The 27,683-nt window shown below is 50.4% G+C and overlaps 1 protein-coding gene across 6 annotated transcripts; it reads right to left on the bottom strand.

Moving 5' to 3' along the window:
- Positions 1 to 8,223: 8,223 nt before the first annotated feature.
- ZBTB21 (zinc finger and BTB domain containing 21) lies at positions 8,224 to 27,456 on the bottom strand. 6 transcript variants are annotated; one of them, XM_042955568.1, is made up of 4 exons: positions 21,381 to 21,653; positions 21,122 to 21,189; positions 19,943 to 20,185; positions 8,224 to 14,486 (listed from the first exon to the last, which is right to left on the bottom strand). In XM_042955568.1, the coding sequence occupies exon 4, from the start codon at positions 14,471 to 14,473 to the stop codon at positions 11,288 to 11,290; it is 3,186 nt and encodes a 1,061-aa protein (XP_042811502.1). In that variant the 5' UTR covers positions 14,474 to 14,486; positions 19,943 to 20,185; positions 21,122 to 21,189; positions 21,381 to 21,653; the 3' UTR covers positions 8,224 to 11,287. The 6 variants fall into 6 exon arrangements, with proteins under 6 accessions (XP_042811502.1, XP_042811506.1, XP_042811501.1 ...); XM_042955572.1 differs by having other exon boundaries at positions 8,224 to 12,285; positions 12,886 to 14,486; positions 19,943 to 21,653; XM_042955567.1 differs by lacking the exons at positions 19,943 to 20,185; positions 21,122 to 21,189; positions 21,381 to 21,653 and adding an exon at positions 27,374 to 27,456.
- Between the last annotated feature and the right edge of the window lie 227 nt (positions 27,457 to 27,683).

Genomic DNA, 27,683 nt, shown 5'->3' with positions numbered 1-27,683 from the left:
CTGAGATCATTAGGACCAAACCTCTGCTTTCCTACACACAAAATTTCTATTTCTAGTGGTACAAATTAAGATTTCGTCCTGACTTTCTAATGTCGTTATCTCATGGTACTGAGGTGAACATAGGCTTCGGGGAACCTGACTAAGGGTGAGTTGAGGAGGGGATAAATTTAGTTTTCATTTAGTGAGATCTCTATGTGATTTTTTTGGGTCAAGTTTGAGAAAATCTCAATTGAGTTCCTTTATGCTTGGACTTTGGAAAAATTTCCCACAGGCAAGATTTTGGAGTACAGGCACGGACATCAAGGGCTAGATGCTTTAGGACACATTAGCAAACCTATTGATTTTAAACTAATAAGCTTCAGTTCTACTTCTGACCAAAATGGAGGAACAGTGGCTGGATTTACCAGCCTCCATGAAACAACTAAATTCCAGACAAAATTTGTGAAAGAACGGTTTCGAAAACATTGCACATCGGACGACAAAGAACAGTGACCACTGAGAGATGAGAAAGAAATGAGGTAAACCAGCAGTCCCCATACTGAGCTGGAGCTGGGAGTCCAGGAAAGACAGTGGCCAGGGCTTCAAGAGTAGGGTACCAGGGAGGAGAGAGCTGCACGGAGAGAGGCCTCTTGACTCCTTAGTCAGGTACCAATCAATACATGCATGTGAAGGAACTTCCTGAGACTGGGGAGAGGATACCCTGAAAAGATTGCAGGGAACCATCCCTAGAGCTCACACAGTGCTTAAAATAATTTATGGGACGTTGGGTAGAAGGAGTGTGCTTCCCTCGGTAGTGGAGCAAAGTTAGCCCTATATCAAATGCTGCTCCAATCCCACTTAACACAGTTTAAAAGCAAAATCTAAAAGGATAGAACTGTTTCTAAGTAAGCTAATTATATCCCCTAAACAAAGCGCTAGAACATTTATAGGAATACAAAAATACCCAGCACTCAACAAGTTAAAATTCACAATGTCTGCTATCCAACAAAAAATTACCAGATATGCCAAGAAGCAAGAAAATGTTACCCAGAATCAGGAGGAAAAGAAATAAATTGAAGCCAACCCAGAAATAGAACAGATGATAGAATTAGTATATAAGGACATTTTGAAAAGTTGTTATAACTGTATTCCATATGTTCAAGAAGTTAGAGGAAAGATGGAACCCAGTAAGTATAGACACAGAAGATATAAATAAGACCCAAATCAAACTTCTAGAGATGAAAACTACATCAGCTGGTCAATTGCAGATTAGACTTTGCAGGAAAAAAATTAGTGAATTAGAAGTATAGCAATAGAAAATAGCCAAAATGAAACACAGCGGGGGGAGGGGAGGGAGAGGGGAGAAAAATTCAGTAGAGCAACAGTGATTTATGAGATGATTTCAAGTGGCCTAATAAATGTGTGATTGGAGTCCCGAAAGGAGAGGAAAGAGAGGGTAGGAAAGAAAGAAATAAAATTGAAAAAATAATGGTTGAAAAAATTCCAAATCTGATAAAAGCTATGAATTCAAACATCTAAGAAATTAAATGAACCCAGGTGTATATGGGTACACACACACACCATAAAAATTACACCATAGTACATCATAATCAGATTGTATAAAATTGGTAATAAGGAGAAAACATTTTTTTAAAGTTTATTTATTTTCAGAGAGAGCAACAGAGCATGTGAGTTGAGGGGCGCAGGCAGAGAGAGAATCCCAAGTGGGGCTCAAACGCACAAACCATGAGATCATGACCTGAGCTGAAATCAAGAGTCAGATGCTTAATCAACTGAACCATCCAGGCGCCCCAAGGAGAAAAATTCTACAACAGCCAGAGTAAAAATGATACCTTCTGTATAAGGGAAAAAAGACAAGGACTGAAGATTTATTGTTGGAAACAATTCAAGTTGAAACAGTGAAGCAACATCTTTAAAGTACTAAAAGAAAGAATTATCCATCTAGAATTCTATACCTAGCAAAACTCTCTCTCAGGATTGGCAACATAAAGACTATAGCATACATAAGCAGAAAAAATTCAGCAGCAGTAGACCTACACTACAGGAAATACTGATGTTAATGTCCTTCAGGCAGAGGACAATGATACCATATGGAAATTTGGATCTGCAGGTGAAATGAAGAACACCAGAAATGGAAATTTACATGGGTAAATATAAATACTTTGTTTCTTATTAATTGAATTTCTTGAAAATTTAGTTGATTATTTAAAGTGAAAACAATAAAAATGCATTGTGGGTCTTATGCCATACACAGAAGTGAACATCTGACAATCATAGCACAAACACCAGGAAGGGAGAAAAGGAAGCACATGCCATCCATTCTTATGTCATATGTAAGGTGGCAGGATATTCCTTGAGGATAGACCATGAAAAGGCAAAGATGTATACTATAAACTGTAACATAACCACTAAAATAATAAAACAAAGTTATAGCTAATAAGCCAACCAAAGAGAGAAATGGAATCACAAAAAAAAAAAAAAAACCCCAGTTAATTGAAAATAAGAAAGAGAAAGAGAAAACAGGGAACACATAATGGATAGACAGAAAATGGATAATAAGATGTTAAATGGAAATGGAAATGATCTAAATACTCTGATTAAAAGGCAGAGAATGTCAAGGGCGCCTGGGTGGCTCAGTCAGTTAAGTATCCAACTCTTGGTTTCAGCTCAGGTCATGATCTCATGGTTTGTGAGTTCAAGCCCCATATATTGGGCTCTGCACTGACAGCTCAGAGCCTGCTTGGGATTCTCTCTCTCTCCCTCTCTCTTTGCTCCTTCCCCACTTGCGCTGTCTCTGTCTCTCTCAAAATAAGTAAACTTAAAAAAAAAAAAAAAGAGAATGTCAGATTGGATTAAAAAATCAGTGCCCAAATTCATGCTGCCTGCAAGAAACATACTAACTATAAAAACACAAATAGGTGAAATAATGGAAAAAATATACCACGCTAAAACTTGTCAAGAGAGAGCTGGAGTAGTTATATTAATACAAACAAAGTAGGTTTCATGGTAGATAAAGAAGTTCATTTATAAATAATGGGTCAGCTAATCAATCCTGTACAGTATACAGTTAATATCAGGTATTCAACTACAGAAACACAAATGGGTAGAACTGAAAGGAGAAGAGAGACAAATAGTCAATTATAGTCCTTCCTCTCTCCCTCCCTGTCTTCTTTCCTTTCTCCCTTTGTTAAAAAGCCATTAGGTAAATCCTGTGAGGTTGGTAGCCAGCCTGCATGTGGAAGGCAGGTCCCAGGGGCTGGAGATTGGCTACACACAGGGAGACCGAGGCCATGGGGGCTTGGTTTTTCACCATCAGAGAAGGAAGGTATAAACGTACAAAGAGGGAGTCATGGAATGAACCATCTGGTGTTGGATTAGAATTGAAGCTATTGGTGATTTGCACATATCCAGATAAGTCTAGAAGATTCAGAGATAAATCCAGATGTCAGTGTGTGTGTGTGTGTGTGTGTGTGTGTGTGTGTGTGTGTGTGTGTGTTCCCTTTAAGCCTGCCTACTGAAGGACCCGGCACATCCACACCTTGCATCAATGAGCACACTTAATGCCCAGATCCTGGTCTCCAAACAAGAGTCTCTGCTAAAAGGAACCAGAATCCTTAGAGAAATGCCTGATTTGGGGGCTCTGGCAGGGAAAGGACAGGGTGAGTCTGGAACACCTTGTTGAGTGAGAAGCAAGAAAGTACTCAAAGAACGAGGGGGACATGTCACAGGTCAGGGGAGCCAGTCTGAAGCTCCCACTGGCTTTGAACATTGAAACTTAGAGAATGATGGCGACTGACTATAACCCATTGAACAGACTAGGAATCCCTGAGTCCACAACACAAAAGCAATGAGCATATTAGTGGGCATAACAGCCATTTTTTCTTGCAGTAGAGAGCCCACAGATAAATGAAGAAGGCATGAAGGTATGAGAAAATCTCCATTTGGCAACAACTATAGATGAGTAATTCAGGGGGTGCCTGGGTGGCTCAGTCAGTTGAGCGTCTGACCTCGGCTCAGGTCATGATCTCGTGGTCTGTGAGTTTAAGCCCCGCATCGGGCTCTGTGCTGAAAGCTCAGAGCCCGGAGCCTGTTTCAGATTCTGTGTCTCCCCCTCTCTCTCTGCTCCTCCCCCACTCATGCTCTGTCTCTCTCTCTGTCAAAAATAAACATAAAAAAAAAAAAAATTAAGAAAAGTAATTCAGGCAAAAAAAGCCAATGGATGCTAAAATTAGTGGGTAAAATTGAGACGAAAAATGGGATTCTACATAGCCTGAAAATATCTCCCCACAAAATAGTTATCAAAGGGGGAAAGCATGGAGGAGAAATGGTACAATGAACACCACCAGTGTCAGGGCAGACAGGCACTGCCCGCCATGCACGGTTCGAAAAGGAAAGAACACGGTCTCTGCGATGTTCTGGTGCAAAAAAAAAAACCAAAAAAACAAAAACGTAACTGGGGTCTGATCAGGAGGGGATGCCAAACTCCAGTTAAGGGGCGCTCTCCAAGATGGCTGGTCCATAATCGTTAAAAATGGCCAAGGCCACGAAAGTCAAAGAAACACCGAGACACGTTCCAGACTGAGGGAGACGAGAGGCCTGGGCTACGTGAGCTTGGGGAAGGGAAAGTCAAACCCAATGGAGGAGGAAAACAAGCTTGGTACTGTTTTACACGTACCTCCACACACACGTGCGCACGCACCAGGAACTCAGCGGAGGGGCGCCTGAGTGGTTCGGTCAGTTAAGTGTCTGACTTCGGCTCAGGTCATGAGCTCACGGTTCGTGAGTTCAAGCCCTGCGTCAGGCTCTGTTCTGACAGTACAGAGTCTGGGATTCTCTTCTCTTCCCAACCCCCCCCCCCCAAATACATAAATAAATACACTTAAAAACAAATAAAAAAAGAACTCAGTGTAGTTACTACTATATGCTGGTAGTAGCTAGTAATTAGCTATCACTCTTCTTAGGTTGACGGAGTATATTGGACAACCCACCACCACCACACCAGGGTGGCCTAATGGGCACTGGAGCAGGGCCAGGGACGCTCATACAGCCCGCCAGACACCCAAAACAATGAGAGCAGCACAAGGGTGTGCGGCATTTACAAAGGGCAAGGGACTCATCGATCTGAGGCCAGCCCTCTGAACACCTCCGCTCTTCCTCAGGCTTACTGAGAACTGCGTAAAAATTAAATGCGCTCTGGGTCTCTGAGCGGCTGACTCAGAATCTGGGGGACATGTGCACAGAGACTCAGCGAGCTGTCCTAATACAGCCTGAGAATAAATGGACTGGCTGTGTCTAGCCTCTGACAAGATTTCTTTGCTGGACTTATCAAACACTTAACGTGCCCTCCCCTTGGCCAGCCCTAGAAACGCGAAGACGAGAAACAGCCCTGCTCTGGAACGTATGGGGAAAATAGAAAAGTGGCGAGGTGATGAGAGTGTTTGGCTCTTCAGGGTTTGATGGGAACACTTAGGCGCCTTCTTTGGGCAGGGGTGAGGAGCAGGTGGAGAGGGGTCAGGAAGCGTGCCCCGGAAATGCCAACACCAGTAAGTGGGATCTAAGACATTCTGCCGGGCAAGATGCAGGTGTGCTAATGTGGTGTCAGAGGACCGACCGAGGGACCTACCTCGGAGGACGGCGTCGAGGGTTGATCACAAGACCCCCAAACTCATGCTGCAGCAGGACTGCACCAGACTGGAATTATTTTAATTTTTTTTTAATGTTTTATTATTTATTTTTAAGAGAGAGAGATAGCCAGACAGAGTGCGAGCAGGGGAGGGGCAGAGAGAGAGGGAGGCACAGAATCCCAAGCAGGCTCCAGGCTCCGAGCTGTCAGCACGGAGCCCCACGCGGGGCTTGAACTCATAAGCTGTGAGATCACGACCTGAGCAGAAGTCAGAGGTTAACCAACTGAGTCACCCAAGCGCCCCCAGGCACTTTTTTAAAGTGTCCCTGTGACAGCACGGGGAGACTCCCTCTCCAGACATACGCCTTGTAGGAGCCTTTCTGGTCACTCACCCGTCAGAGCTCACAGAGCCCACGTTCTTACCAGAGCCAAGGCTGGGCCTCTCGTGGGGGGAAAGCATGACATGTTGGAGACGTGGTTTTGTCACCACAGGCATTTACCGTACTGAGTGTGTGCTAAGACCGAGGAGGACGCCACAGGGCTGCAACGGTCCTAGACCAGAAAGGCCTGTCATCACTGCAAAGAAAAGGGCACAGTAAACACTTTAAACAAGAGTATCTGGTGGCCAACTGAGCAGCACAGCTGAAGCAGATCAGGACAAAGAGGTTATATACTGTTCCTCTAGGTGCAGCGTGACCACGAAACTGTTGGCCAGGGGCCCCCAAGACGGGGCTAGGGGCTCCGGGGAGGAAGAGGGCTCGGGGCAAGCCGGGTGCGAGCCTGGCTACCACTGCGGACAGGCTCCTTCCCTTCCCGCAGTCAGCCTGGCGACCACGACTCATACCCCCTGATGGGGAAAGCTAGTGACATAAGAAGGCAATCTATCTTGGCATCACGGAAGGGCCTCGTTGAGGATGGCAGACGATGCCACGACCCGGAAGCCCTGAAAATTACTGCTGACACGTCAACCTGGAGTAAACGTGCTGTCCGTGCATTTTACCCCGTCGGCATTTCAAAAACTAATGTGAACAGCAGACGAAAAGGTAGATAGGCAAAGACTGCTGCTTATGTGGTTTAACGGTGCCGTATTTGGGGCGCCCCAGTAACTGAAGCCACACTGCCAACCCTGTTCCACAAGCAGCCTGGACGCGCTGGGGAAACCAGAGCTCTCACAGCCCTTGGCGGCCCCTCCTGCTACTCACAGAACGGCTTCGTCTTTACTTTCAGAAACGGATACGCTGCTGATCAAGGTCGTCAACGCCCAAAATACACCAGAGAGACCACGACTCCAAACAAAATACAGTACAAATTTATTGACTCCAATCATTCTTAGTCAAGATTTAAGCAAAGGAAACAGACGATGGAATTGGATACAGAAAAAGCAATGGATTAACATTAGATAGAAATCCTATTTTACCATGAATTTTGAGTTCCGAAAAGCTCATTCCTAAATAAAATTGAACAATGATTTAGTCTGCTAAGGCATCTGACAACAAAATACACGCAATTTGTTTATAACCACATTTGCTTAATAATAAGCATTTATTCAATGGAAAATTTTGAAGTTCTGGATTAATGTCAATAAGAAATTATCACCTTTCCAAAATTAACATTAACCGAGGAGAAGCTTTGTGGACAATTTGAGAACAGCACTAATAAATGATGAGGGAGTACTCAGTTATTTTCAAGATTTACAGTCAAATACTTTGGTTCCCAAATGATGGTCTCTGAAAGGAATTTAAGAAACCTGACATTCACCCATGTTTCCTCCTCCAGCAGGTAAGCACGGCTGCTCAGGGTCCCCCAGGCGCGCGGAAGAAGTGCTCGCTAGAGCACACGCAGAGAAGCACCTAGCAAGCCCGTGACAAATTATGGAGACATAAAACTTCTTAAAGTGCTAAAGCCACAAAAGAAAACCCTATGTTTTAAACTTAAAAAAAAAATAATAAAGCCAGTGTTAAAGAACTTACTAACTGTATTAGCATTATTTAAATAATAATGCTTTTCACACTTATTACAAAAAAACATCAATGAGAATTCAGAAATTGACAAAACGGACTTGTAGGGTTCCAATATGAGTTAGTGCAATTTATAAAGAAACCTGTTATACATGAACTCTATTTTTGTAGTAAGAAAATTCAAATACCTTTACTTCCTAAGGTTCTGGATTCTGGTCATGTACGCACACACACACGCACACACACACGCGCACAGAGGGAACGAAGGCCAACTTTAGACCAGTGAGTTCTTGTCTGTCCCTCACCCGCAAGGACCGCTGGCCCGTAGAGGAAGATACCCCTGCCTCCAGGAAAGGGCATCTTATTCTGGTCCCCCAGCTTCTACCCTCATCAACACCAATGGCTGCTGTGTGTAGGTACAATCGCCAGTGGTTAGTAAGAGCTGGAGTATATTATTTGTTTGTTTTTAAACACTTACTCATTTTTGAGAGACAGAGTGTGAGCGGGGGAGGGGCAGAGAGAGAGGGAGACACAATCCGAAGCAGGCTCCCGGCTCTGAGCTGTCGGCACAGAGCCCCATGCGGGGCTCGAACTCACATAAGTAACTGTGAGATCGTGACCTCAGCTGAAATCAGACTGAGCCACCCAGGCGCCCTTGGAGTCTATTTTTAAAAAGGCTGTGAACGATCCACTCCAAAACAGAAAACCAAGAACCACACACATGTCCCCACAAACGCAAAATGACCTCACGGTTGAACCCTTAGTTGTGTATTTTGATAAAAATAACGAACGCACACTAGCCATAACTGGTTTTAAAGGTGAATATTCTATTAGGTTGAAATATTAACTACAAAAAACACACACCATTTGTAACCTCCACTGCTTGCTTTGATAAAGAGGTGTTTCAGGCGGCCCCTCCCGCCCTCTCCCACATGAAGAAAATGGTTCAACACAGCAAGTTCTCAGATTAACAAAGAATATATTAAAACATCTTACATTCTTTCCACAACTGCATAAAAAAAGGCATCCTGAATACTTACAAGGAATAATGAGCTTTCTACATTTTCAAAAATTAATTCTAATCAGAAAAAACATTTTCAACACTTTTATGAGCTGGAGATGTAACAAGGAAAGACCCACTGGTCTCACACCAAGTATCTGCCTGCTGTCTGAGATCGACATTCTTAAATGGAGCAATTCACGTGTCTGTCATTACTCTGCTTCCTAACATTGAAAATAGTCACGTGAGAGGAAGCGTAGTTTACTCTCTGACCACCAAAATAAACTCTTTCTGCCTGACGCTTTGAAGGTACAGTATAAAAAGTAATAGAAAAACCAGAACGGCATTAGAAATGTTTTTGGTTCAAAATTTTATTTGAAATCTTACGCTCCTTGCCTAGACAAAAATGGGAACTAACAAGACAAAACACTGGCAATTTTCAAAGTCTAACAGATACGCGGAGCGTGTATTTAGATCAAAAATATTTTTTACTGATTAACATTATCAAAAAATCTTCAAAAATGTAGCATAGAGGTTCAAGTCCTGGGATACTGAATTTACAATGCCAAGATGATGTGTGCCGTGGAACTGTCACACGTACTCTTAACAGCCAGAAGCAGGGACTACTCTGAGGGAAACTGTCCTTTGAGGAAGTGACAGCTACCAAGGTGCTCCGAATGAGAAACGGCACATTACAAGGGGGACTCATTCAGTGAACAACAATCCATCCTGATGGTTCGCGTAAAAGCCTATGCTTTAGTTTTATCTTTCAAACGCATAGATTTCTTCCAGAAAATATAAAGATGGCAATCGTCGGTAGCTGTGACTTCATTTTATTTTCCTTTCTCCATCAAATTTAACTAAGAACAAAAATAGGAAGCAACCACTCAAAAATACTTTGGGACTTAGGACAGTTTTCCAATGGAAAAGGAAACAAAAAGGCAAAATGTCATACGCAATTCCTCTCATCTACAAAGTCCACTACTGTTGTATAAAAATGCTTGTGTATGGATAAAAAGTTAGGCGTGTCTTCCCTCCCGCTGGTCCGGAACGTGGGTGACGAGACCGAGGCCAGAAACCTTCTCTGTGGCAGCGGGATACGGGGAAACACTCAGCAAATTGTTTCTCAGCCACAGTCTCTTTTTTATTTGAAAGAACAGCTTGCAAACAAAATGAATAAACTTGGGAGACTTCATCCGTAGCACTACCTGACAAGGAGCTCTTTTGTAGTTTCAATAGTATTTCCACTTGTTCGTACCTAAGTACCTGCGAGTGAGACAGTTTTCCCTTTGGAAACACCCACTGAACTCGGGTGGCCCCTCCCAAAAGCCTTTTAATTGCAACTCATACAAAATAGGAAAAAGAAGAAAAAAAAAAAAAAAAAAAAAAAGGCAGCCCAAACCCCGTGGGCCTTATTAGGTAGCCGAAACTCATTTTGGACCCTTGATCGCGCTTTCACACAGATCCCTGAGACACCAAAAGCAGTGACTCAGAGCAGAATGACTGCACTGAGGACGTCTGACCACAATAAACTCCAACAAATTCTAACAGAAATCCTCAGGAGACAGAGGCAGGAAACCGAACGCTGTAAATACCGCCGTCGAGGGCGCATGGAGGCCGCGGTGTGGGGTTTCCCCGGCTCCCCAGCTCCGGAAGTCGATGCCAACTCCGGGCTCAGGGCCGCCGCACCGCACGGACCCCGGGGCCTGGGATCCACGGGCGTAAACGTGAGTCCCGACCCGATCTGTTACACCAACGTGGTTAAACTCAACATCAGTGAGCGCCTCGTGCCACCTCTGCTTCCTGTCCCAAACGCGCTCGGATTTTCCCTCTGTGGCAGCGATAAGTCAGAGGACGCCGGACGCTTCGTGTGCCCCGCGTGGTCAGAACGGAAAGCCGGGATGTGCACACGCAGCCCGGAGCGCCAGCTCTGACCACAACGCCTAGCGCCACTGAAGTTTCTGTAAACTCAGAGGCCTTCTAGAAATCCTGTTTTCATTTCCCAAGTCTCCCGTCCTTAATTATACTAAGTGACCCAAGAGCAAGTTTTGTTACTTTATAAAAATCTAAGTATTACTATTGCTGATTTAAATTCCTCACAACTTTCGTACAAAAGAATGTCTACGTGACCACAAAATACCAAATATTTATTGTTATCAAGTGTCAGGATAACTTATTACAGTTGAGGCTTATCATTGTTTTATTGCTAAAGTATCCTAAGATCTAAGTCAACACTGCAGACTACTCTCCCCTTCCTCCTGATACACTGCGGACTCCAGGACGTGGCTGAGGCTTAACTAGAACTTAGGTGTCTGCTATAATCGAAAGAAATACTTAAGTAGTATTTCACGGGCTGCAAATCAGTAAAAAACCAAAACAACCTCCAGTAAAAGAGTATACTGACACCGTGGAATGAGGAACCATGCAAACAACCGGGATCGATCAGAATTTCAACATTGATGAAGTCCAGTCGTCGTGTGACCGTAAGGTCCAGAGCACGACGTAGTTTAGTTTTTCTAAGCTGAGTAAGGACTTTGCTAATTGATATCGATTTCCCTCGAGCTTCCATTCAAGCGTAACAATTTCCAACCTTTATTATTCCTTCTCTTGAAAAAATATTTTGTTTCTCATGCGCGGCTCACAGTTTGGGTTGAAACCTGGGGACCGCCTCCCCTTCCGTTAAGGGGCCGAAGGGGCCCCGGCCCTTCAGTTGTGGCTTTGTTCGTGACTCCAAAGACTGAAGGCGGTCTTGAATGTCCTGTGGCACAGTTTACACATGAACTGTCTTTTAAATGTGATTGCCGAGAGGGGCGGGGCGTGGTAGAACAGCGTGTCGGATTCCTGGGGCACAAAGAGCTTCTCGGCGGCGGCCGGCGCGGGGGTCTCGGCCACGCCCGTCGGGCTGTCGGGCTCCAGGGGCTGGATCTTGGGCAGCGGCGGGGGCGGGGGCAGCGGGGGCGGGGACGGCGAGTTTGTGGGGACAGGGCAGGCTTCCGGGTCCTTGTGCGCCGGCTCCTCGGCGGCCTGGGACATGTGGGACTGGAAGTGGCTCCAGAGGCGGAAGTTGGTGCGGAAGGCTTTGTTGCAAACGTGGCAGATGAAGGGCTTCACGGAGCACAGCAGCTCCTGGTGCCGCTCCAGCTGCTTGTGCGCCGTGAACGTCTTGCCGCACTTCTCGCACGGCCACAGGCTGCTGTCCTTGCTGGGGCCCGCGTCCTTGGCGGCCGCGCGGGCCTCGGGCGCCTCCTCCTCGGCCTCCTCGGCGGGCTCCTCCTTGACGTGGATTTTCAGCTGCTTCGAAAGGCTGAGGTCCTCGGGGAGGCAGGAGGAATCCTCGGAGTCGAAGTTCACCTGCTCGGAACAGTCGCTGAACGCGGCGTCGTCCTTGGCGGCCGCCGCGTGGTTGGCTTTCGGAGGCTCGGCCTGGGCCTGGGGCCTGGAGGCGGCGGTCGCGTCGCCGTTGTGGTCCAGGCCGGGCAGGGAGAAGTGCTCGGCCGGCGCCATCGTGTTCTGGTTGTGGACCTCGACCTGGTGCCGCCAGATGCTGAAGGAGGACTTGAAGGTACGCATGCACTCGAGGCACGTCAGCTTCTTGTACTCGCACTTGCCCTCGTGCTCCCGCTTGAGCTCGGGCGAGAAAAACCTAAGGCTGCAGTAGGGGCAAACAGTTGCGTTTCGGCACAGCCGCTCGTGGCTTCCTTGCTCTAGAAGAGAAGAGAGCTTAGCATTACAGAGGCGGCACTGGTAAACCTCCTTGTTCTCTACCGGGCTCTCCAGAGAAACATGCTCCCTGGGCTTAGCAGCTCTAGTGACGCCAACGGGCTTTTCTCCCGGGTGCATCTTTACGTGCTGCTTGAACTGCGAGAGAAAGCGATAGGCCTTTCCGCAGTAAGTGCACACGTACGCTCCTTTGGCTCGGGACCGCAAGTTCCTCTTGATGGCTTGGGCCTGGGAGCTAGTCTGCGCCTGAAAAGCGGGCTTGCTGCGCCTCAGCTTAAAGATCAGGGCCTTCTTAATCTCTCGCTCTCTCACTATGTCAATGAGCTTTCTCTGGAACTTCTCGTCCAGCACGGCGTGTGAGCTAGAGGCCGGCGACGGGTTCCTCACCACGCCGTGCTGGGTCTGGCAGTGCGTCCACACTTTGAAGTTCGTGTGAAAGCGCTTGTGGCAGATGTCGCAAGCATAGGGCTTCTCTGGGTTGTGGTACATGTTAATGTGCCGGTGAAGGCCTGCTGTGGATCTAAAGATCTTAAGGCAATGTTTGCATTTAAACTTTTTGTTTGGTCTCGTTCCCTCCAACTCACCAAATTCCTCTTTATTCAAGTCAGAGTCTGGAAAGTCGGCATCGGGGAGAGGAGGGCTCGAGCCCTCCTCCAAGTTCTGTTCGGACACCGGAGACCCGTGCTCGCCCTCCTTTACCTTCTTAAACGGCAGTCTTCGGTCCGCCTGGAACCTCCTTTTGGCCGGGAGTCTGCTCATGTCTCTTTGGTCGTCTTCGGTCTTCAGGGAGAGGTCTCTCGTGACGGACGACGCGGCCGCCGGGTCTCCCACGGTGACTCGGATGATGTCGGAGGGGTCCGACAGCGGGCTGCGGGGCTCCGTCTTGACGCGCACCTCGGCCACGGCAGGCTCGCCCTCCCTGTCCGTGGACTGAGAGGCGCTGAAGGACCTGAGGCGGTGCGGCTGGGGCGCCGGAGTCCGCTCGTCGAGGGCTGGCGCGTCGCCGCACTCTTTCACAGACGGCTTTTGAGACAGAGCACAGAACACGTTGGCGGGCACCTCCCCGGACGCTGCCGAGGGCCCCTGGGAAGGCTTCAGGTCTATGGCGGGCGAGTAGACGGGAACCTGGCTGTCCATGGACAGCGAGCGCCTGAGCAGACTCTTCACCAGCGGGCCGCTTCTGTCGATGCCTTGCTTTCCGGAACCAGAGCCGCCGGACGGGACCACCAACCCCAGCTTGGAATAGTACAGCAGGTTCCTGTCTTCGCCCGGGCCGCCTCCTTTGCCGGTTTCCTTCAACACGTAGGGGGTCTCGGACGCGCTTCGAAGAGACAGGACGGGCGGCCGTGGTCTCTTCAAGGCCAGCTCTATGGCTTTTCCTTTGGGCAGCTGGCCGCTCAGACACGGTTTCTCGTCCGTCCCCTCTCTGTCCTGCAGCGGCCTGCCAGGCGGCACCGCGTTGCTCTTCGCTAAGCTGCTTCTGTGAGGGTCGTCCACAGAGCCGGGACGCTCGAGGGACTTCGCGCAGCCCGCAGGGCCATCTCTGGGCCAAGTCTTTTCGGCTACTGGCGACGCGTGAGGCGCTTCCGCTGGCTTTGGGACGTGGGGCTTCCCGGTGCCGGTCTTGACCGCGAGGCCGGGGGAGGGCCGCGAGGTGTGGCTCAGGTCGGGCTGATTCTGACCGACAGTCTTGCCTTGTGCTTCGTTTCGGCTTTGACACACGATGACACTTCTCTTCTGAGAACTGCTTTCGTCCTCTTCTACGAATATCTTCTTCCTGTTGGGACACGTTGGAAAGGGTGCCTGAGGTGTTTTCGAGACGATGTTCGTCAGAAAGGAAATCCCGAGGCTGTAGCCCAGCTCTTGGACGGCGGCGAGACTGCTTTTCTCGACAAATAAGGACGAAGAATAAATGTAGTTCAAAACATTATCAAAAGCATCGGGTTCACAAAAATCAAGTTGAAATACGGTTTGGGCCTCGTTCTCCTTATTCGTGAACAGACTCTGAAAATATTCGCTGCTGGCAGCCAAGACATTTTTATGAGCTCGAAACTTCTGGTCCCCGACGATCAGCAGCACGTCACACAGCTGCCCTTTGAGGCGCTCCTCGTTGAGCGCACTGAGGAGGGAGATGGCGTGGGCCGGGTTGATGTAATGCAGCAACCCCTCCATCGCGTGGGCTTATCTGAAAGACAAAGCGCAGAATCATCATGAAAAACGTGCCGAAAAGCTCGCCCTGAGACGGAAAGCTCCTCGAGGGCAGGGAACGCTAGCTGTCTTTTCCTAGGGGCCGACACTGCGCAGACCGCAGGCAGACCAAAGCTCTCCCTTAAATGCCACGGGAAACAGAAGCGAACCGGCCTCGTGGCTCCCGGAGACCAGCGATGGCTGAAGCGGAGCGCTTTTAGGACCGAAGACCGTACCACCGTCGGAAGGCTGCTGGAACTCGGCAGCTACGCAGAAAGGCACCACTTGAAATTAAAAGTTTGTTACCTAGGGTTCTTCATCCGATGCTTCGTTCTATCCCTTTAACCTCAGAGAGTAAGTATGAAGTTATCAGGACTCCCGAGCCCGTGATTCGGGAAACAAAGTCAGTCTTGCTTTTGGGCATACTTATACACGACGTGAACTGCTACAACTGGGTCGCAAAGGGGTGGCCTTACCAGACCTTTAAAAATGGGCAAGAATCGGGGCGCCTGGGGGGCTCAGTCGGTTGAGCGTCTGACTTCGGCTCAGGCCATGATCTCACGGTTTGTGGGTTTGAGTCCCGCGTCAGGCTCTGTGCTGACGGCTCCCTCTCTCTGCACCTTTCCCCCCGCCTCTGTGTCTCCCTCTCTCTCTGCACCGAACCCACTTGCATTCTGTCTCTCTCTCAAAAATAAACAAACATTAAAAAAAATTTTTTAAAAATGGGCAAGAATCTGGGGCGTCTGGGGGGCTCAGCCGGTTAAGCATCCGACTCTTGCTTTCAGCTCAGGTCACGATCCCAGGGTCATGGGATCGGGCCCCACGTCTGGCTCCTTGCCGAGTGTGGAGCCTGCGTAAGATTCCCCCCCCTTCTCCACCCGCCCCTCCCTCACGCGTATGCACGCTCACGCACTCTAAAAAAAGTTTAAAAGGCAAGAATCTGTAAAGAGGTAAAAAAGTCACTTACTGATCACTACCGTATCAGTGCTTAACAATGGTTAGAAATGTTAAACAACAGAAGAGCTTGGGTTCTGTCTTATGTCAAACACCCTACCGGCTCCCGAATACAATTTTCTTATCAAATCACATTTTCGACAGCAGCACAGAGGAAACTCTGGCCTGATCTAAACTTCATTATTACTAATTATAAGTTAAAAGGTCTGGATTCAGATCTCTCTGCAACTCTCTAACAACCTAAAGGTGAGACGAGAAAAGGCCCAGCGGCTGGGCGCGTGTTCGGGCAGAGACACGGGGTGAGAGGCCACCTCCTTCCTGGCGGTCGGCTAGCCCCTCTGAGCACCAGGTCCTTCACGTGAAACATGGGGGACCGTGCCCTTCTTTAGGGCTGTTGCGAAGGTTACGTGAGCTAGCATCTCATACACGGTAACCATTTAATTCGGTGTCAAAGAAAAGGGCCCATATTTGCACCACCCATGCTCTCGATGAAGGGAAAACCATTTCATACACAGACAACGCAATCAAAGCTGACCCTTCACTTGGGCTTCTGTCACTGTAACACCTCTGTGGTTTGACGGCAGTGTCTTCTGTAAAACAGTTATGATTTACAGATGCTGGCGAGGATGTGGAGAAACGGGAACCCTCCTGCACAGCTGGTGCAGCCGCTCTGGAAACGGTGCGGAGGTTCCCCCCAAAATTAAAAATAGAACTACCCTATGACCCAGCAGTTGCACTGCTAGGAATTGACCCAAGGGATACAGGAGTGCTGAGGCACAGGGGCACATGTACCCCAATGTTTACCGCAGCACTTTCAACAATAGCCAAATCATGGAAAGAGCCCAAATGTCCATCATCTGCCGAATGGATAAAGAAGATGTGGTTTATGCGTACAATGGAATACTACTTGGCAACGAGGAAGAATGAAATCCTGCCGTTTGCAAGAATGTGGACGGAACTGGAAGGAATTATGCTGAGTGAAATAAGTCAGTCGGAGAAGGATATCCTATGTTTTCACTCACATGTGGACCTTGAGAAACTTCACAGAAGAGCACGGGGGAAGGGAAGGGAAGGGGAAAAAAAAAGTTACAAACAGAGAGGGAGGGAGGGAAACTATGAGACTCTTAAATACAGAGAACAAACTGAGGGTTGATGGGGGCTGGGAGAGGGGAAAATGGGCGATGGACATTGAGGAGGGCACTTGCAGGGATGAGCACTGGGTGTTGTATGTAAGCCAATCTGACAACAAATTATATTCATAAAGATAAATAAATAAACTAGTATGATTTGGGGCACCTGGGTGGCTCAGTAGGTTAAGCGTCCCACTTAGGCTCAAGTCACGATCTCACGGTTCGTGAGTTTGAACTCTACGTCGGGCTCTGTGCTGACAGCTCGGAGCCTGGAGCCTGCTTTGGGTTCTGTGTCTCCCTCTCTCTCTGGCCCTCCCTCGCTCGTGCTCTGTCTCCCTCTCTCTCGAAAGTAAATGAACATTCAAAAAATTAAAAAAAATTGTTAATGCGTTTATTTTTGAATGGATTCAGAGTAACGCGGATTGTTTGTGACCGTTTCATCATTCTGCAGGGGGCAGGTTGTAAGTGTACGAAACCTGGCACGCAGCACACTGGCAAGTTCTCCTCTGGTTTCAAAGGATCAGCCTCTGCCGGTCCACCAGCATGGGGGCTCCTCAGAAGAGCCCACAAAGAGTTCGCTGGGCCCCCAACCTAGACTCAGTGAACACGGCATACAAACTGCTTTACCACTGTTCTAACCCCCTGATGGTGCTGGCTCAATATAATGGGCTCAGAGACGTGCCTGCTTCCAGAGACGGTGCCGGGTAAGCAGCTTGTCCCCAGACACATGCTTTGGTCAGAGTGTACGGAGTTTCCGTTCATTCCTGCCTTCCAACATTCTGTATCAACGGCAAATTTTAATTCCTCTATCTGTGACTGCTTGATAGAGACATCTCCCTTCCTCTTTTCTGTTGGCCATTTTAATTTCTTCCCTAATCCTACTGTCATGTCTTAACATCATGCATTTGTTTACACAGACCCTTGTCACCTTTCACAAAGGTCAGCAGAAAAAGAAAGCAACTTGTAATGCCACACTTACCAACCCAGCTATGCAATGACCACGGTCTTTAGCGCTAATAGTTTTTGAGAAACCCAGCTCAGAAAAGCAAGACGCAGCATTAAAAGCACGGACGAGTATTTTTCAAAAGCGTTTCTTAAAATCAATTTAGTGGTTTGACACCAGCAATTAAAAACAGATAAAACGACAGGGACAGAGTAGAAAATGTCCGCGTGGCTCAAACACAGTAAGGCTGCGATCTCCTGACACCTGTGTTTCAGTCTCATGTGCTCACATCCACAGACGTTATGTGCGATGTGCTCCTTCCCGCGAGTCCGGGCCAAGACAGGGCTCGGGGCTGGTCAGTCTCTGGGGCTCAGTTTCCGCCACTGCAAAATAAGGATAACAGCGGCTACCACACCATGCAGTCGTGCAGATTAAAGGAGAAAACGGTGGGGCGCCTGGGTGGCTCGGTCGGTTGAGCGTCCGACTTCGGCTCAGGTCATCATCTCACAGTCCGTGAGTTCGAACCCTGCGTCAGGCTCTGTGCTGACAGCTCAGAGACTGGAGCCTGTTTCAGATTCTGTGTCTCCCTCTCTCTCTGCCCCTCCCCTGTTCATGCTCTGTCTCTCTCTGTCTCAAAAATAAATAAATGTTAAAAAAAAAAAATTTTTTTTTTAAATAAAGGAGAAAACGGTGCTGCCATTTACGGAGCACCTACAGCACAGTGCAAACTGTGCCAGAGCTCCACAAATCAGTCATTCACTCACTCGACAAAATGCCATCTGAGAAGCTCTGAAGAAGGCAAGGAGCCATGGCAATCACCCAGGGAAGGGCAGCGCGAGCGGCACGGGGCGCAAGAGGCAGCAGGGCTGGAGCAGGGAGCCGCCGACTGCAGGGCTGAGGGAACCGCAGGCAAACTGAGCTTTCTGCCAGAAGTGAAACCGAGAGTCACTCCAAGATTCTGGGCAGAAAAATGACAATGACTTGAGTTATGTTTCAAAAGGATCCCTCCGGCTACATTGTCGAGAAGAGAGCACGGAAAACAGGAAAGGTAGAAGCTGGGAGGCCAGCTGGGAGCCCGCAGCAAGGAGGCAGGGGACAGGTGACGGCAGCCTGGACCAGCTGGCAGCCTGCAGCAGTGACCCAGGGGAGACAGGACGGTGGGGGAGCAGGGTGGTAGCAGGGGAGCCGAGGCAGTTAGTTACTAGGACGTCTAATGGATTGACTGTAGAGGGTGAGAAGGCGAGGAACTAAAGAAAGCTCCACGAATCCGACCAGAACAGCTGGAAGGGTGTCCTTACCGGAGATGAAGTTTGATAGAAAAATTGGCTCGGGTTTTTTCAGGAATTCAGTCTGATTTTCCAAACGTGAGCAGACACCTGTTGCCGAGTGTGCCTTCTACGGGCGCCCCTTCTCGCTCCTCGTTCCCTACGACCTCCTGTGCTTCCTGGGATCACTTCCCAAGCAAACATCCACTCTGCATTCCCGTCTCGGGGTCTGCTCGTGGGGGAATCCAAACACCCAGGGATGAAACCACAGGCACAGGCTGAAAGGCTGGGTGAGGATGAAACCACGGGAGACTTCCATGTTCCTGGCCGTGCGGCAACTGCGACCCCACACCGTCCGTCCCCCACCACTGCATGCCACAAACGACGCGGTCCAAAAAAGTGTCCTTCTTTTGCTTTTCTCAAATGATCGTGATCGCTGTTTTTGTTCCAAGTCCCTACTTCTAATCCCTTGAACCACGGGCTCCCATACTCTTTGAGCGAAAACGTTCGGGAATTAGGAAAAAAATAAGTCACTCAGAGTGAGGCCTTAAGAGAAAGAGTCGCTGTCCCCGTAAACTGCTTAAACCATTCATTTGGCTACAGCCGCATTTAGAGCCCCCCACGAGACCACCGGCTCGGAAGGTGGCCGGGCACGCGCAGTCCTGGCACGCAGTGTGGGACGCAGCTGGGCATCTCCCGTCCCACTGCCCTGAGCGCTAATGGACACCCACGAGTGGCTCGGATTCGCATGCCTGCTCTGCCACACATGGCGTCCACACGGCGTCCACATGTTTACGCCTTAACTGCGTACCTACAGCAACCCTGGGAGGTGGGTACTCGGTTATTTTAGAGACGAGGAAACAGGCCCAGAGGGGCAGTAACTTGGTCCAGGTCACGTGCACAATAAACAGCCGAGCAGGACTCACACCAGGGGACCTGGCTCCAGGGGCCACGCTCTTTAACCCCTACGGCGCTCCTGTCGCTGGTTTCCTCCCTTAATTCCCACACTAACATCTGAGCTCGGCACTGTGCAAACCCCTGTCCTATACAAACGAGGACACGGAGGCACTGAGAAGTCACGCACTGTACCTAAGGTGACTCAGCGAGAAGCAGGGCCAGCTGCGAGTCGGGTCCCAGAGCCTGGACTCCGTCATCACATTACCCGCTTCTCCTAGCCCGGTGCGTGTCCAGGATGTACTGGGCCCGGCGAGACGCGGAGGACGGAGGCCTGAGAAGCGTGGTCCCGTCTGAAAGACTGGTGTGGGACCAGGACAGGTCAGTCCGTCACCACGCGTCAGCATGCTGAGCACCGCGCAGGACGGGGGCGGCGGTCCGGACGTGGTGCAGGTGCAGCCGAGAGGGAGGGCAGGGAAGGCATTCTTCAGAACGAGCAGGAGTCAGAAACCTGGGAGGAGTCAGGCAGGACGCGTGAAGGGCATTTCAAGGACAGGAGACAGACAGAGCGCGTGGCTGGAGCACAGGCTGCCCGCAGGGAAGGCGGGTGATGGGGCTGCAGAGGGGAAGGAGGCACGAGGGCCCCGAGGGCTAAACGAAGACCAGTCAAGATCCTAAGAGGAGCCGGATCCCTTCTGTCCTGTCCAGCGGCCCGGGACAAAGCCTTGAGATGTGTGCAGCGCGGGCCCCTCACGGGCCGGCTGAAGACCTTGCTTTTACCTTTGCAATTACTGAAACTCAAGATCAATGGGCCCTTTCCCGGTCTAGCTGCAAACAATTAACAATTTGGATTTTTGTGTTTTAAGGACAGTAGGTATATTTATTCATTTACACCCTGTTTAACAACGTGACTGAAAATATAAAATGCTCCATTAGGAATGCAGGCAAAAGGGGGGTGGAAATCACAGCTGCTGAATTTCCTGAGATGACCCAGCCAGACCCTTTGTGGCTGGTGGGTGTGCGGACTGAACGTCCAAACGCCTTTGCTTTTTCGGCTCTTCAGCCCCCGTAAGGCCAGCTTTGCTACTGAACGGACTGCCTCCTCCACAAATCTGCGCTCATCAGACTCCAACCTCTCACGTACGTTTTAATTATGAATGACCAGGACCTCGGACTCACCGAAGACAGCGCATCACAAATCTGAAAGCTCTTACGTGTAAATGCACACTGCCACCGCGTCCACCCCCACGCCCTTCCCATGGCTTATCTCCACCTGACTCATCGGTGAAGAGTTCCTGCTATCACTTTAGTCATAGTGAAAACCTGGCGCTCTTGAAAGGAAAGTGGGTGAAATGTGGACGAAAAGAGCCGTTTATGATGGACGGAAAGAGCTGAGTGGAAATCCCCCAAGGAAAACCAGATTCTGAAATAGGGCTGGCTCGCTTACCACTTGGATCCTCGCACACAAAAATCTTCCCAAACTCTGCCTGAACTGTTCCTATTTCATGCGGTTTCCTGCAATTTCAAAATGAGAATCTTTATGCTTAACGATTCATGGAAGTCCCAGCTCCTGGAAAAGACGTTCAAATCAGTTGGGTCTCCAGTCCTGGCTGTGCCACTGATCGGGCATATAACCCGGTCAAGGTCACTTGACCTTCCTGAGTAGCAGCTTCCTTAACCTGTGAAGTGGGGCTAACCCTGCTTACCACGTGGGAGTTTTACGATCAACAGAAGACACACTATGTTCGCAAGCTCCCCCTGCATGTAGTGCTTCCTACACGGCAAGCAGGCATTTTGCTTCCTTCCTCTCTTCCCTTCCTGAATGTACGTGGTCCCGAGTGTTCTAAAGAGTCGCTGGCCTGTTGTCCAATAGCTCACGTTCCCACGGGAAGACAGAGACGTACAAAATTAAACAGGGTGACGGATGCCAACAGTGCTACAAGAACACCGATTTCGGGAAGCACTTAACTTGGCCGGGAGGTGGGAGGGTGGGTGGGCGCACAGTGGGGACATCAGAGAAGACCTGGGACTCACGCTCGACTATCGGAACGGCAAAGGTTCCGTTCTTCCCGTTTTTACTACAGATACTTTTCAGAAACACACATCTGATTGCGTCGGGGCTTTAAACCCCTTGTGGGGCGGGGAATCCAAGTTCCAACTCCCCAGCATGGCTACAAAGCACTCTGCAACTGAACTGCAGAAAATTATTTCACACCAATACCTCAGATTCCCTAGGTACTAAATGCCACGAGAAGCGGGGATTCGTATCTTAATAGAAATTGATTCAATGCAAATAATTTCCTCTTTATACCAATGTTAGCGGAAGGAATTAAGATCGTTAAGGGGATGGAGGGAAGGTAGATGGTTTTGGAAGAGAGCATTCTCGTGACGTGGACAGAAGACAGCAAAGCACAACAAAGCACTGGTATAATGGGCACCAGGAGGTGAATGAGGGGCCCAGGAAGGGAGAGGGGAAGGGACCGAGATAGCCCACTGATTTTCACGTTTTGGAGACTAAAACTCAGGCTGGTGTCAGAGCTAATATACATTACAAATCAAACTCCCTGCTGGACTAGCCCATAAGAGCCTCGGTACCAGTTCTATAGGAAAATGTCTGTTCACACCCACACCCGAACCGAACTCTGGGCGCACAGTCCCTTGGAGCGTTGGGGACCGCTTCCACAGTCCCCACCATTATGGCAGAGAAGAAATGCACGTAGCACAAAGCAAACAGAAGAGCAAAGCGTCTACGCTTGACTCTGGAACACGAGCACACACGTACCACGCAGCCCCAAACCTTCGCCGCTGGATTTAGGCCTGACTCCCCACGAGATTTTATTACTCGAAGGAGACCAGAAGTGCTCTCAGTTGGCTGTTATCACTCCCTCAGTGACCAGACAGGTGTCAGAAATCCTCCAAAGAGCCTCAGATTGCAGAGCCAGCCTTACTTAATCCGACCCTTCCCGGGCAGGAGTGCCGCTCCCTTGGGGCCCCCGTCACCCTGTTTTCAGTCTCTCGGGGAGGGGCTGGCTCTGGCTGAGGATGTGCTCCCTCCCACAGCACAGCTCCGGCCCGTGCGGGGCACCTCGGTCGGCGAGCAGCCTGTCTGCTTCTGCTTGGGCCTCCTGCTGGAAGAGGCCCGGCCCTGGGTTTGGCTTTGAAGACCCCCCCCCCCACCCCCACCCCAGTGAGGGAGTGTGCTGTGCTGCTCTGTCCCAGCTCACGGGTAGGCACGCAACCAAAGCCAAGCAGATCAGAAACCTTCTGTCTGGAATACGGGCCTGCGAAAACCAATAAAGGCAGCAAATGAGTGGAGAGGATTTAGCGCAGCAGTGACCTAAAAATGCAGTGTGCCAGTGCCCACTGTGCCCATTCCAGCCAGTTACCTTCGTTTCCGTACTTCCTGGCCCAATTCCTTAGCTTTTTCTTAAACCTCTGGAGCGATCCTGCATCTTTACAATAAATTCCTTGTTCTACTCAAGCTAGCCTGTCGGTTTCTGTTCTTCTTCTTAAAGGACCCGAACTGATACATTTCCAAGTGTTACTCACTCTTCCTGCCACACTCTCCAAGTCCATCCTTCACAACCCTGCTGCTGCACGGAGCTTCCTAAAACGAAGCTTCAAGCATCCATCAGGCACACGCGCAGCTAATGCTACTACTAATTTATTTCCTGAGCTCTTAGTATGTGCAAGGCGTGTTTAGACAGGCCTGAAACATGGGCGCACACAACAGATGAGGCCTCCGGATTCTAGTGGGGTAAATCAGATAATGAGCAAGGAAACAAATGAAAAAGGTAACTTCAGATTACGCCATAATGTTAGTAAACAGGGGGCCATACCTGGGTGGAGAAACGGGGTTTGGAGAGGGAGTCTAAGAAATGCCTCGTGTGACATTTTAGCTGAGACCTACAAGTTGGGTGAAAATACGTAATGACAAAAACAATGGTTATCTGTGAAAACACAGAAATTTAAAAACACAGACTCTATAGCTCTGTAAATCTGGTTTCAAACCACTTTTTACATTTTCTTTCCCTTCATTTTTCCCGTGTGACAACTTCCTGTTTCAGATGCTGTGTCTCTGAGACAGAACCCGAGTGTCCTGCTTCCTCCACTACCGGATCTGAAATGTCCAAGGCACCCCGTGGAACCTTCCCCCGCATGCGACTCAGCTGAACATTAATCATCTTTCAAAGCTCAGCTCAAGTCCAATCACTCCATTAAGCCTTTGTCATGGGCTGGACTGTGTCCCCCTCTCTGTGCCCCATCACACACTCAAGTCCTAACCCTCAGAACCTCCAAATGCAAGCAGATCTGGAGATACAGTCTTTTTTTTTTTTTTTTATTCTGAGAGAGACAGCACAAGCAGGGGAGGTGGGGGAGGGAGGGAGGGGGGAGAGGGAGGGAGAAGGTGGGGGGGAATCCCAAGCAGGTTCTGAGCTGCCAGCACAGAGACCCATGCGGGGCTTGAACTCAGGAAATTGTGAGATCATGACCTGAGCAGAAATCAAGACTCAGATGCTTAGACGACTGAGCCACCCAGGTGCCCCTGGAGACAGAGTCTTTAAAGGGCTCATCAAGTTTTAGCAAGGACTTTAAGGTGGACCCTAATCCAATCTGACCGGTATCCCTCCAAGGGGAGAGGAGGACAGGAGCACGTGAAGGCAGAGAGAACGTGGCCCTCTACACACCAAGGAGAAAGGCCTCAGGAGAAACCAACCCTGCCCAAACCTTGATCTTGGACTTCTAGGCTCCAGAACTGTGAGGAAATAAATTGCTACTAAGCCCCCCAGTCTGTGGTACTTTGTTTGGCAGCCTTAGCTAAGGAATATACGTTCCTTGACCACTTCGGTTTATGAGCAAATACCTTTCAACTCCTGTATCACAGTCGCACCATTTACATAACGTTTACTTGGTTTGTCTCCCCAACAGAACGGTAAGCTTATGTAAGGACTAAAAACCTATTTAATAGATCCTGATACCCTTCACAATGCCCAACAAAACTCCTTGCACAATAATATTTGTTGATTTTTCTGTACTCTGACAATCCAACTACAGGCAGGAGTGGAAACTGTGCCTTGTATTTGTTTTCCTAAAGTAAAGCCGGTCCCATCACAGCCTTTTCGAATACTATACAGATTTTCCCGTTGCTTCCTAGATAAAATCCAAACTCCACAGACTGGCATACAAGCTTGTTCATGTTCTGGCCGTACTTTTTCTTTCCACCCCCCTCTGGACACTCCTTACCACCCACCCTACAAACCTGTGCACCCAATTTTCACCACCTGACACACCTTTCCAAGTTCCCTTGGCCAGCCTTCCCAGAAAGATCTCGCTCAAATGTCACGGTCTCTACAAAGCTCCGGTTGCTGTGCCCGTAGCCCGTGGCCCAGTCCTACCTGAACTGCCACAATACTCCATCCACATCTCCTGGGGTTAACACAACTATTTGGAATGATCTGTGTATCCCTAACGCTCAGCACAGGCCTGGCAAGCATCTCCCGGGTAAAGAGAGAAATCCATTCGTACACTCCAGGTTCAAGCCCCGCACCTGCTCACCTTCACTGCTCCAGCATCTGCTAGAGCTTAGCCCGTTGGCAGCCCCGCTTCTCACATGAGCTCTCGGGGCTTGAAGGCCCCCTGGACGAGGGCTGCCAAACCCGCATCTCTGCTCAGACTTGCCCTTGGGCCCGCGGGGCTCACTGAATGAACACTTCCATCACCCACGTGCCCGGGGCAGTCCTCACGCCCCCCCACCCTCGCCCCTACCCCACATCTGCTTGTCCTCACACGTTCCTTATTTGGTTAGGTATGCTGACAACCACCAGGTCTCCCAAACAGGAAACCTCTCTCCTCTGCAGCCCATCACCGGGACCTGGCAAACCTCGCTGGTAAACAGCTCTAGAATCAGCTTTGGGGACCACGAGAATTGTCCCTTCAGTCATCCCCCGCTCACCCAGACGCTCCCTGGTTACACATCCCCTGCCATAAACACTGTTAAGGTTCCTGAAGGACTGGGGTTCTATCCTTTCCACTGTTCACCGCACACAATGAAGTCCGTGCCACCTTCAAGAGCGTTGAATGAAATGAATGAAACATGACGTTGCTTTCACGCAGACCAGTGCCCCCATGTCCACTTTCTTCCTGTTCTTTCACACTTAGGAATACTTAAATTTAACAGTAATGACAATTAGACGTTAGAGGTGGAAGAGGTTATTTACTCCAAGCATCAGAGGGGAGAAGAGCTGCCAATGGAAAATCCAAAACGGATCAACCCGCTTTGTCTTTTTTTTTTTTTTAATTTTTTTTTTTTAACGTTTATTTATTTTTGAGACAGAGAGAGGCAGAGCATGAACAGGAGAGGGGCAGAGAGAGAGGGAGACACAGAATCCGAAACAGGCTCCAGGCTCTGAGCTGTCAGCACAGAGCCCGACGCGGGGCTCGAACTCACGGACTGTGAGATCATGGCCTGAGCCGAAGTCGGACGCTTAACCGACCGAGCCACCCAGGCGCCCCCCGCTTTGTCTTTTTAAACGAGGTGCACAGACCACAATGCAGGTCCCTTACTGATGACTCGGGGTCATCATCATGGCAATCACTGGACTATGTTGTAATACAGTGAGGCCCTCAGACGCCGGAGGGGGGCTCCTGCACTACAAGACCCCAGGAGGCTGTACTACGCGGGGGGTCTGATTAACCTCTGCCCTCATGGACCCCCGTCTGGCAATCCCGAGGAAGAACCAGTCTCTGAAAACACCCCACCTCCAAACGTGCCGCTCAAGTGGCATTCTCCAGAAGCACGCAGCCCTGTGAAGGGCTCGGGCCGAGGGGCTCCCCCACGCTACAGGCGCCTATAGGGCGCTACTGAACTTGGTCGACCTAAGCGGTCCGGGCGAGAACACACGAAAAGATCACGGGGATTCCCGCCAGCGGAGGTCTCCGGGCCGGGTTCTCCAGAACCGCTGGTCCCAGCCCACCCCCCTCCTCCCCACCGCTTCCGGTCGCAGATTTCGGCCGGGGCCTGTCTCGAGTGGGAAACCACCCGCAACGGAGCAGAAACAGGTCCTCTGGAGGGAAACGAGTGCGCTCCGGGGTCCACGCGTCCGGCAGAGGGCCGGCCAAGGAGGCGGGCTGGGGCGGGGCCGGCCAAGTCCACCCGGGCTACCGGCTGGTTTCGCCTGCGGTCGCCGGGAGGGACCCAGGGGCTACGGGGCGCTGGCCACGGCAGGTGCGGGGTCCCACCGCCCCCAGCTCCCGCGCACACTCGCGCCCCCCGCCCGTCCCCACGCCTGCACGGGACCGCGAGCACGTGCCCTCGGCCCGGAAGGCGTCCCAACCGCTCCGCGCAGGTGCGCGCGCCAGGGCCGGGCACGTCCGGCCCAGGGGGCACCTGGCCGGGCGAGGGAAGACCAGCCGGGGACGGAGCGTGCGCAGTGGCGAGGGCGAGGCCAAGTGCGGGCAAGGAGCATGCGCAGTGTGAAGGCACAATCGGCTACGTGGGAGCCTGGGGCATGCTCGGTGAGAGCCCGGACCCGGCGCACGCGCAGAAGCGCTCGGAACCCGCAACCCGCTGGTGGAGAGAAAAAAGAGGAGAGAAATCACCTCAGAGTTACGTCAGGAAAGGCCGCGTTTTGCGAGGAGGCTGTGGCCTCCCGCGGGGCCCCGCAGTTCTTCTAGGGCGAGGGGCGTGACAGTTACTCACCGGTCTCCAGCCCCGAGGCAGTCGCCGGGCCCCTTTCCGCTCACACTCGGCTCGCGCGCGCCGCAGCCGCCGCTGCCGCTGTGATTCCATCCATCTTGAATTTGACGTCATCCCACACCAGGGATGAGGTCATCGCAGGCAGCGCTCGTCACGTGCGCGGCGCTGTGATTGGGCGGCTGGCCCCGGGGGGCGGGGCGAGGGAGGTGCGCCGCGCCGGGGGCGGGCGAGGGCGGGCCTGACGGGCGCGCCGGGGGCGTCCGCGTCCTTCCGCGCCCCGCGCGCGCCTTCCGCCTGGCGTTCCGCGTCCGCC

The sequence above is a fragment of the Panthera leo genome, chromosome C2, assembly GCF_018350215.1.
Source record: "Panthera leo isolate Ple1 chromosome C2, P.leo_Ple1_pat1.1, whole genome shotgun sequence".
NCBI lineage: Eukaryota > Metazoa > Chordata > Mammalia > Carnivora > Felidae > Panthera > Panthera leo.
This window is presented reverse-complemented; position numbering and strand designations above follow the sequence as displayed.